The following is a 10,937-nucleotide window of genomic DNA, read 5'->3' as shown; positions in this document are numbered from 1 at the left end:
GAAAATGAAAGTCACAACTTTCAAGTCAAGTTCATTTGATCCGGAAAACATTATTATTCAATCAAAGAACAGAAAACAAGAAATCGAGCTGAATTAAGTGTTTTATGTTTTCGTTTTGTTTTTTGTCCAAAATTCAAAAACCGTAAAAACACGACCCGTTTCTGGTTTCCGCCTGTGTCAAATGCATCCAGGGGAGCCGAAAAAAACCCAACTGTTACACTGTTAAAACCTACCTTGGGTCCCATACCAGAGTTGCAGCTGGGTGGGGTCAGAGAGGTGCGTCTGTGATGGGGAGGTGGTTGAGAGCTCACCTGCCATAAAAGGCGAAGCAACGTCGTCAGACTTTACAGCAGGTGATCTCGCCATGGATAGAGACTTCGGAGGCTTGGCAGAAATGGTAAGCTGTGAGGACCTTTTTCTTTCTCTTTTTTTAATTTAATTTAATTTAATTTAATTTTTGCAGGAATTGAATGAGACCATCTTCTGAGTAAAATCACCATGGCTCCCGTTGTAGTGTTTTGTCTCTTCGGGTGATGTGCATGTTGTCTGATTTGCTTAAAGGACCAGGCCGGCTGCGTTGTTGTGTCGTTGGGTTCACGTGTGGGGCTTGCGTAATATCTTGCAGGTATTGAAGAAGTAACTTGGGTAGGGCTGCGACTGATGATCATTTTCCGCGTGGCTTAATCTACTGTTTTCATGTCAGAAAGGAGTGGGAAAAGGCCCACTCCAAATGCCCAGTGCCTCTTCGGATTGTTGGCTTTGTCGACCGAGGTACGTATTAACCGTTTGTTTTTACGATGCATTTGACCGCTTACATACATACAAGTAGCACAATGCAAGTTCCACATAGAGATATAGAGTAGTGGTAATATTAATTTATGATGTCCTTTAGCCTTTAATAATTGATTACAATTGAATGATAAAATAAAAAAAAAACCCCATATCAAATGTTCTGTTGGTGCCTGGATCATGAAGTCATGCTGTGGCGTTTCACTGTGCTGCCAGTTCACGACCGCAACGCATCACGCCTGTTCCAAAAATGAAAGCACTCCAGTAAGTTTTTTTTTTTTTTTTTTTTTCCCTCAGGATGTGAAGTCTGTCCTTTAATAGTCACCGGACTGTCTGCGGGTCCCTGCCCCCGAAGAGGGCGGCAGCTCAGTTGTAGTACGTGGTGTGTTCAAGTTCAGTGTTCCCGTGTCGAACCCGATCTCGGGTGATGTCTCTGCACATGTAACACTCCTGAAAAGAACCTACCACTGTATACCCTCTCTCTCTCTCTCCCTCTCCCTGGGAACTGGGAACTGTTGGCTCTCTGTAAGTAGTGTTATAAAGAGTCTTGTCTAGACCTGCCTTATATGAAAAGATAACTGAGATAACTTGTTACGACTTGGCACCATATAAATGAAATTGAATCATGGCCACCAATACAAGAATGGTCTCTCAAATCATAGTCGTAACGTAGCCCTGTCTGTTTCGCAACATATATATATTTTTTAATTTTTTTTTTTGTGTTGACACCGTACTGTCTAAAGGCAAAGAAGAGGTAGAACCTTTTATTTTGAAGAGTACAGCGCAAATATAATTGATAGAGCAAATGCATCGAAAAAGACAAACGGTTAAAACGTACCTTGGTCATCAACTGATGGATAAGAGCTGGACTTCGGTACAAGCTCCTGTCAGACAAGCCGGTCCTGAGACCCTGGCTCTCCTTAACGTGTTGCTCTCACTGAACGTGTGAAATGAAAAAAAGGCGCTTGAATGGTTACTTCCATCGGCTGACTTGTGTTTTACGTGAAGTGATGTGTCACAGGTCGGGAGGTGGAACAAGGGATGCGCAGTTCAGAGATGTAACCGGATGCCAGTCCACGCAGTGCTTTAAAAACGAATAAAAGAATCTTCAAATCAATTCGGTACTCCACTGGTTAACCAGTGAGGAGAGGCCAGTACAGGGGAGATTATGGTCTCTCTCTACCAGTGAGGACTGACTGACCCCAACATAAAGAGAATTGCGCTAGTCGAGGTGAGATTTTACATCCTCCAGGGTGTTAACACTGCATGGTTCACAGGGTTTCAGCAGGAGGTACAGCTGTGTGTCATCGGCATAACAAAGGTAAGAGATTTCTGAAGATAGACCCCAAGGGAAAAATATATAGGGAAAATAAAATAGGGCCTAATATGGCGCCTTCTGGTACTCCACAGGAGATGGGAGCAGAAGAAAGGGGACACATTATCAATTCTAACAGAATTTGTCCAGGAAGGAGATGAGTTGAGAGAAAACTACTATTTTTCTAAGAATTTTGGATAAAAAAGAAAGCTTTGAGATTGGTCGGCGGTGACCTAACCGCAACGTGTTGTGGAGTTTAACCAGGGCTGAGCTTTGGTGTTTGCTCTTCTAACTTTGTAAGGGGCAATCGGGTTCAGAATGTTGGTACAATGCAAGTGCAAGTGGATATTGTGACGGGTTCTTCTGTGCCCAGACCAGCAAGGGAGAGCTTTAATGAGAGCAGAGGGGAAGGCGTGAGGCAGCTTAAGAGGTGATAGACCTGGAATAGTTTCCCGACGGACTGGGTTTAGGACTCTGGGCCAATGATCAGATAAACTGACATAATTTATCTGGGCACTGCGGGCCAGAATGCCAAAAGTTAAAATAAGAGTCAAGAGTAGGACCCATGACTAACTGGGAATCCAGACCAAGTGGGTTAGATGGACAGCAAATGTGAACGTTACAATCGCCTAAAATGAAAAAGTTATCCGATTCACTAACCATAAAGGACAAAAAGTCAGAGAAGTCATCTAAACCTCTCCGCTTTTGCCGCAGGATGCCATCAACACTCTGTACGCACTACAGAGTGCCAGCGCTATGGAGCAGGTGCAACGAGAGCGGACCTCCGACCTGCAGCTCCGGGCCATGAGAGCTTTGCTGGATCGAGCCGGCCTCACAGTGAGTCGGTGATACCAGCTCGCATAGCCTGCAGGGCGCGTCAGGTTTTCTCATTTAGTGTGTTTGTGTGTGTGTGTGTTTGCGTGTCAAAGGTGGAGGAACTGGACCATCTCAATATCATTCATGTGACGGGAACAAAGGGCAAGGTGAGCTGACTGGACATCTCGCCACCTGGTTCATTCACCGAAAGGGGACAAACTGTTGTGACAGATATAGGAGGGTGGCCTCTGACGGTCTGTGTTTGTCTTCCAGGGGTCCACGTGTGCGTTCACAGAGCAGATCTTGAGAGGTTATGGCTTCCGCACGGGATTTTACAGGTAAAACTGCGGCGTTTTGTAGAAACCATAGCGGCCAAAGCAGTATTGCAGGTTTTTAACAACATAACTGATCGAGTAGGAAAATAGGCGCCGCGCGTTAGGACTTGTCAAGATTTCTTTTGACAGGAAGACACAGGAAGAGAGACGGGGAGGGTGACAACATGCGGAAAAAGGAGCGTCGGAGCGTCGGAGCATCGTGGCGTGCGGCCCGAACTCATTCTCCAGGACGCCCTGGAGAATTGGTCAATTCAAACTCCGATGGGGAACACCTTGGCTTAAGATGGCGTACCATTCAAAACACAAAGTGTTTGACAGCACAGTTGTCTCTTGGAGTGCACACATTAAGTTGACTTTCGGTGTGTGTGTGTGTGTGTGGGTCTACATGGGGAGGGGCAGTGTTTCTTTGACAACTGTGACATTTGATATATTTGCTTCATTATGTTGCCTTCGTTAATATTCGGCGGCACTTTACCGACATGTTTTGTGGTTGTTGTAGTTTGTTTCAATGGCTCTGTCTCAGTCTGCCCCCCCCCCCCACCGGTACGTCTCAGTTTGTCAGGCCAGTTCGCTTGAGTTTCGTTCGGTTACGTTGACCCCTTCCGTGTCAGAAATATTGTCAGGAATATTAAGAAGATGTGTGTCTCTCTGGTCTACCGGCTCGGTCCATGACACAGTATGTCAGACCCGTTACGGAAAAGATGTTCCTACCTGTATGCATATGTATAAACGCATATCAGTATGCAAAACAGTGCTGGAAGCTATGGCGGAATATTATATATAAATATTTGCCTTTAATCATCATTCATATCATTGTAATAATACTGTGGGATTTGGTCGCCATTAAAATAAAGCCAATCCCGGGGCATAGCTGTCCTAGAATGACTTGTAAATACTATCTATATCTATATATATATATATACTATAATATCAGCTGAACTCGTGACTCGTCACGTTTTGAACGTTCCCTTCTTGGGTTGCAGTTCCCCTCATTTGGTCCAAGTCAGGGAGAGGATTCGAATCAACGGGCAGCCCATTGGAAAAGAGCTCTTCACGAAGTACTTCTGGCAGGTTTATGGGCGGCTGGATGAAACAAAGGTAGGTCACGTGAGGAGGGGGTTTCACTCAGCGATGCGATTCAATGGCTGAACCTTTTTTTTTTTTTTTTAATTGTACTAAAAGTAACGGTTGGCGTTCCAAGCATTTCACCTCAATGCAGAGCTTCAGCCTGTACTATCAGTGTCACGGGTTGTCATTGAGTCCAATAGAAAATGAGAACCCCCCCCCCCCCCCATGTGCACTTTGGTCACATTACCAGCATTCAGTGTGCAGTTTGACTCCTTTTTTTTTTTTTTTTTAACCCTCCTGGATACATTGATGGCCGAAGGTTGATGAGAGTAAAGTTGTGGGCGGTAAATACAAAACGATGAGCTGAAAGACCCCCCCCCCCCCCCCCCCCCAATAACCTCTGTAGGGCTGAGGGGAACTGAGATGAATGGGCTGAAAGCGAACCCATAGACTACACCACGTTTCAGCAGTCCGGTCTTTTCCCCTTCTCTTTGACCTCTTCAGGATGCCCACGGAGGCACGATGCCGGCGTACTTCCGCTTCCTCACCATCTTGGCCTTCCATGTGTTTCTTCAGGAGAAGGTATGCTAGTGCTAACTATACGTAAGCTAACAGACCCACCTTTTTGGCACGAACTCGCTTCAAAGCTAAACCACTCTGTTCTTTGTGCAGGTGGATTTAGCTGTAATCGAAGTTGGGATTGGTGGAGCGTACGATTGCACCAACATTATAAGGTGAGGCTCTTTATTATAAAGCTGCCGCCTCTTTCAGGCTGGAAACAGTGAGACTTTTCTCAGACTTGACATTGATTTGTCCTTAAATGTCTCAAGTTCCAGCTCCAGATCAGACACTAGAGGGCAAAGGGGGTCTTCTTTTTTATTTATTTTTTTAACCACTGAGACTCCACGTCAACAGGAGGCCGTGGGTGTGTGGTGTCGCCTCTCTGGGTATAGACCACACCCAGATTCTCGGAGACACCATCGAAAAGATCGCCTGGCATAAAGGAGGCATCTTCAAGGTAATGTGGCATGGGACTCAATATTGCAAGTAATAAGTCAGGAAAAAAAGGTACTCAAGGGCCACTTACGAGCTCTTTGGTGGCCTCAACTTCATCTCAGTGTTCATCGCCAGATGGAGTTTGCTCCATTATCGTGGAGATGGAGATGTTCAATTTTGGCTTTTGGGGTTAAAAAGCTTGTAAGTGGACTTTTGAGTCATGTGTTCTTTGGTCAAACTGCTATTTTCAAGGTCAAGAATAAACTTTTAACACCTCAGCGAGACTGGCCGGTCAACGCTTTGTAGTTGGAGTTTCAACAAAACACCCGACGGGCTGGCTACGCAGCCTCTGAAGGACGGAACGTATCTCCAACCGATAGGTTACGAGGCTACTGGCACAGGCAATAAAGCACTGATGTTAGCTAACGCTAACAACATACACGACCTGCGCGTTAAGGCGAGACAAAGAAAAGGAGACGACTGCTGGGTGCCAGGCCCCTTTATCAGGTTGCTTGCGTCACACGTGACTTTGTTGGTATCAGGTCTCGACCTCCTGCGCATGCGCGCGACGCATTACCAGGTATTTCACACCGGTCAGGAAGGATGAAATGGAACTACTCATTGTTGAATATTTTTCTGCATCTCCGCTGCTCTGTCGTCTCACCGGCTGTTGATCGTGTGCGTGTGTTTTCAGCCGGGGGTTCCCGCCTTCACCGTCAAACAGCCAGAAGAGGCGCTGGCTGTGCTCAGGGACAGGGCCAAGGAGATACGAGTAAGTGAGAGGTCGCTCGGTGACATGTTTTAACCCCTCCGGCCACTCCGTTTGACGTAACGCAGTCCAACCTGCCGTTGTAGTGTCCCCTGTGGGTGTGTCCAGAGCTGGAGGACTACCAGACAGACTGTGGACCTTTGCGCCTGGGCCTGGCAGGACAGCACCAGCACTCCAATGCCTCCCTGGCCCTCCAGCTGAGTCACACTTGGCTCCAGAAAAGATGCCTACCAGGTCGGACGCTGACCCCTGCTAACATTTGAACTGTGTATTAATGGCAAGAAGAACATCATAAATCCCTAAATGAAGGAGGTTGGCTTCATAAGAGAGAAGCTTTCTTTCTTTGGGACAGCACATCTTTTCAGATCTCCTGTCTGAATAAACGCCCCAGCCGCTTTCATGCTCAGTTTTCACAAGCAACCTGTCGTCTCTCTACAGATAAAAGCTTTCCCTCCACCAGCGTTGAGAACGCGAGCGTGCCTCAGGTGACCTCCTTCAAGCCCAGCCCCATCATGGTGAAAGGTGAGTCCCGGTGAGAACGCAAAATTTAGGACAAAGATCATTTCCTTTCATTCATTCTGAGCAGTGACAGTCAGTGAGTGAAAGCAAACAAGTTAAGTGTTTGTTCGGCTCCCAGGTAACATCCCTGTGGACATGGACGTGCAGCCAAGAACAAGCACATCTTGATTATGTAGAGATGTCCTGTTTTCTGTTCTGCCCCACGATCCATGATGCGGTCCACGGGCTAAATGCGACGACATCCGCTCAGGGTTGTGTGTGTTTGCTCTCAGGGCTGGCGGACACAGAGTGGCCCGGACGGAATCAGACCCTGAAACACGGACCGGTCTCCTACTTCTTGGACGGAGCTCACACCATGCGCAGCATGCAGGCCTGCGTGCGCTGGTTCAGCGAGACCGCAGCCCAGCACGAAAGGAACGCAAGGTGAAAACGCCCCTCCCTAATGACCCGGCACCCGGTGCGGGGCTGTGGTGCCTGCCTCCGTCAAGCAGCCCCATGTAACGCTGATGTAAAACCTCGACGTGTTTGTGTTGTAGTGGACCTGTGGCCAGAGTTTTGCTGTTCAATGTCACAGGAGAGCGAGACGCCGCAGCCATGCTCAAACTGCTGGTGGTGAGTACAACTGCTTTCAGCTATGCAGAGAACAAGGTCGTTGCCTTCACAGCTGTTAAGCACAATTGATGAAGTTAACAGTTAATTGCTACTGCAGATATTAAAGATTTCACACAAATAAAAATGATTTAAATGGCTATTTAAAGAATGGAGCAGATGTAAGGCAGTCTCTGATTGGCTCTTCCTGCTCAGAGCAGACGGGATTAATCTCGTGATCACTTGCGATCTGATCTTCAGAGTTATTCTTACACTTAGCTGCAGTTAGAGGTAAGTTGCCTGATACATGTGTCTTATTCTTCACTCTTCAGAGAAGAACTTCGTCAGCCCTAAGTTGGCTCTCCACAGAATGCCATGAACCTGCCGATAGATCCCAACAGAAGGGCTGATTAGGCAGCGACACTGTTCAGCTGACTAATAAATGTCAGATATTTATGTCTGTTTTTTTTGTTTTTTTTCTTGTGTTTTTTTTTTTCCAGCCATGTCAGTTTGACATAGCCGTGTTCTGCCCAAACATCACCGAAGCCAGCGCTGCTTGCAATGCAGGTGAGGTCATCGAGCCTGTTGCCTTTCGGGTGTGGGCAGCTAACACTGAACTCCCACCTAAAGGGGTTTAGAGTGGTTTTGAGCCCATGCATCCAGTCGCTACGCCCGAGTCGCCAGTTTACCTAACCTGCACGTCTTTGGACTGTCGGAGGAAACCGGAGCCACACAGGGACGACATGCCAACTCCGGCTTTTAGCTTATAAACTACAAATCGCGTGTACTTTTCATGACTGCTGATAGAGACTTTTACTCCCGCATCAGAAAAGACGAATTAGATGTGACGCCACGAAAGGGAGAGCTACCAAGTTGGCGCCAGTTTATTATTTTAGAAGTATGGATCCCAACGCTGGTTTTGACACCGCAGAGGTTGAAAGTGTATATTCATACGCACATGACGGACGTCAGCTTTGTACTTATGAGCCTGTTAGGTGTCCAAGAGACCAGGAATGGACCAGGATTAGAAGAAATAACGGCCATAGGAGAGAAATTGAGTTTGCAGTTTGAGAAACCATTGGAGAACTGGACAGGTGTCCTGCTGAGTGACCGGCTAACGATAGCTAACGATAGCTAGCGTCCTGTACACCCCCACCCCCCAGAGCAACTATTAACGTAATCCATTATCCTGTCATTCCCACATCTCTCAGACCTGCAGAACTTCAACGTCTCGGTGGAGACCATGATGACTTGCTGCTTGGACAACGAGCAGAGCTGGCGTCTCCACAACAGCCTGGGGGACGACAAAGGTGCGCAGCTACCCATAAGTGACAGCCTGCCCCTGGTCCCCGAAACGAAAGCGGACACCCTGGTGTTCCCCTGCATCCTCAGCGCCCTCCAGTGGATCACCCAGGGCAGGGATTCGGTGCTGGCAGAGCCAGAGCAGAGCAAGGCGGTCTTACCGGTTAAACCCAGCGTCATGGCCAAAGCTCCTCTGCTCTGCGACGCGGCCGAGATCCACATCCTCGTCACCGGAAGCCTCCACCTGGTGGGCGGAGCACTCAAACACCTCGACCCGGCTTCCTCTGTGTAAATATGAAGTTGAAATTAACAAATTTATCTTAATAGTTTAAAATCATGGGTTGGTGTGTATTTATGTATAATGGTGAAAGATATTGAAACTGTACTGTCCTACTGTCATGGTGATCCATCCAGTGAAGCTAACGGAGGTCATCAGCCACATCGATTCACCCTGTGGCCTCAAATGCGTTTGGAATTCAATTTCAACATAGAATAAACTACGCTGACTACACTTTAGCCGTGTCTCAATTCGGGGACCGCATCCTTCGAAGGACACGCCTTCGTACTTTTAGCCAACATTAGCTAGTGCTCACACGGCCTGATTTTTCGGCTGAGCAGGGAGGCCCTGGCCGTGCCGCTGGACCTTCTCAACCAGGAACGGAGACCTGGATGGGGTGCCACAATTGAGACCCCAGTGTTTCTGTTCTGGCTGGCAAGTGGGGCATCATAGAGGGTGGTCTCCAGAAGTGTTTGGAACTTCTCGTTCTACTGTCCACCGCATCGTCCGCAGAGTCGCTGAGGAGGTGGTGGCCATTCGCCACGAGGCCATCCACCTACCAAAGTCCCCGGAAGACCTGGAGGCAGTATCCCGTGTGGGTTTGCAGGGCTGGCAAGACACAGAGCCTTTATGAAAGCAGCTGGAGCAATCGACCGGGACAGGGTGGGACAGTGGGGAGACGCGTCCCCCAAAAAAGCACTCTGGAGACCACCCCAGATGATGTCCCACTTTCAGCCGAATGCGCCTCTTGTTTGCCGCAGTTACGACAGCTGTTGAAAGCAGCGTCCTCTCTTCCGGTTTTCGACAAGATTCCGTGACAAAATGCGAACTGAGCGTTAGTACGTGACACGTTTCCTCAAATAAGACTACTACAACTAAGCAAAGAGGCATTCACGAGGACAGCTACGTGTTCTTCTTGCTGTTTCCGTCAAACCGAAACACCGGCAGCCGAGCGCCAGTTCTTATTATTTTAATATTAATATATGTTTTGTTTTAGTTTAAGGCTCCTTGGTTTGTATCGTTAGCTACTGGCGTGAGATGAAACCCCAACACTTACATGTATATGTGTAATCACTCTCCTCCGCCGGTGTGTTCCGAGACGGCTTCTCTCCAGTGGTCACCGGCGCGCAATGAATCATGGGATAGGCTGGGCTGCGAAGGGGTCCAACCGTTGGATCCTCCAGATTCAGGAAAAGAAGGGAGCATTTGAAGGAGCCTTCGGAATGGGACAGCCTTGTCGCGCCGCTGTGACGCCTGTTGGGCCTTCAAATGCAGCCTTCGAAGGAATGCCCCCCCCCCCCGAATTGAGACAGACTATATGGATAACACAAGCTTGTTTTATTGTTGTTTCATGGTCTGTTGAAATGGGTTGTTTTGGGGGTTTTTTTTGTTATGCCTGGGGATGTTGGGGGTAGATCAGTGAGTGACAGCGAGTTTGGCTCATTATGTCCTCTTACTGATGAGACTTGGGGAAAAAAAGGTTCTGCAGCAAGTGACCTTCTGTTACATTTCGTCCGCTCGTTGTTATGTGCGTGTACTTGAGGGATCTTGCATTAATGTTCCACTGACGATTTTGGTTGACTTTGATGCTTGCTCTCTGTTTAGCGCACTTGGGCAGGTGCTAGGTTCCATTTAGGTGGTTTAGCAATGTTTTTGTTAATAAATGACACTTTTTTTTCGTTGCACTTATTCCTGACTGTCGACCTGCTTCTTCCTCATCCCTCGTGAGGTTTGGTGGCCGCGCCACAGTGTGACTTCAAGGTCCCTGACGCTTGTATGAAGTAATATAGAAACAAACAAACATGTCATCGCGTTTTCTGAGGCAGTAGTCAGAAGACAAAAGGGATAAAAGAACTAGGTTTGGTTCATGGAATAAGTATTTTGTCACTTTTGGAGAGGCCACAACTAGCAATAGGCTACCACTTGACCATCTTAGACTTGATACATGATACCTAAACCTGTCATGCTGGCATCGGCGTTCGAGCTCATAACTTTTCCATGATGAGCTTGAATGCTGAGGTCCACTTTGCCCCCGGGGGGGGGGTCAAATATGTCTGCTGTTTAGCTGTAATGTATCCCTCTTCTTATAGCTTTTGCTACTTTGGCTCCAAGAGCTGAGTCTCAGGTTGAAGCAAGGTAGAGGTATATATCATTCCATCGTCT

At 47.7% G+C, this 10,937-nt stretch overlaps 1 protein-coding gene across 1 annotated transcript; it reads left to right on the top strand.

Moving 5' to 3' along the window:
• The first annotated feature begins 375 nt into the window (after window positions 1-375).
• LOC139301191 (folylpolyglutamate synthase, mitochondrial-like) lies at window positions 376-9,291 on the top strand. The gene is made up of 15 exons (XM_070924513.1): window positions 376-397; window positions 2,819-2,941; window positions 3,034-3,087; window positions 3,194-3,258; window positions 4,239-4,353; window positions 4,828-4,905; window positions 4,996-5,057; window positions 5,239-5,341; window positions 6,014-6,091; window positions 6,175-6,322; window positions 6,527-6,610; window positions 6,880-7,030; window positions 7,144-7,219; window positions 7,696-7,762; window positions 8,407-9,291. Exons 1-15 carry the CDS (start codon window positions 395-397, stop codon window positions 8,787-8,789), a joined length of 1,590 nt encoding a protein of 529 aa, XP_070780614.1. The 5' UTR covers window positions 376-394; the 3' UTR covers window positions 8,790-9,291.
• The last annotated feature ends 1,646 nt before the right edge of the window (window positions 9,292-10,937 follow it).

Source organism: Enoplosus armatus, chromosome 18, assembly GCF_043641665.1.
Source record: "Enoplosus armatus isolate fEnoArm2 chromosome 18, fEnoArm2.hap1, whole genome shotgun sequence".
NCBI lineage: Eukaryota > Metazoa > Chordata > Actinopteri > Centrarchiformes > Enoplosidae > Enoplosus > Enoplosus armatus.
This window is presented reverse-complemented; position numbering and strand designations above follow the sequence as displayed.

Bases quoted from the DNA above. Each gene is read 5' to 3' on its own strand.
- LOC139301191 (XM_070924513.1), top strand. The intron at 6,323-6,526 runs GTCGGACGCTGA...GTCTCTCTACAG, and splicing joins CCAGAAAAGATGCCTACCAG to ATAAAAGCTTTCCCTCCACC. The intron at 7,763-8,406 runs GTGAGGTCATCG...CACATCTCTCAG, and splicing joins CAGCGCTGCTTGCAATGCAG to ACCTGCAGAACTTCAACGTC.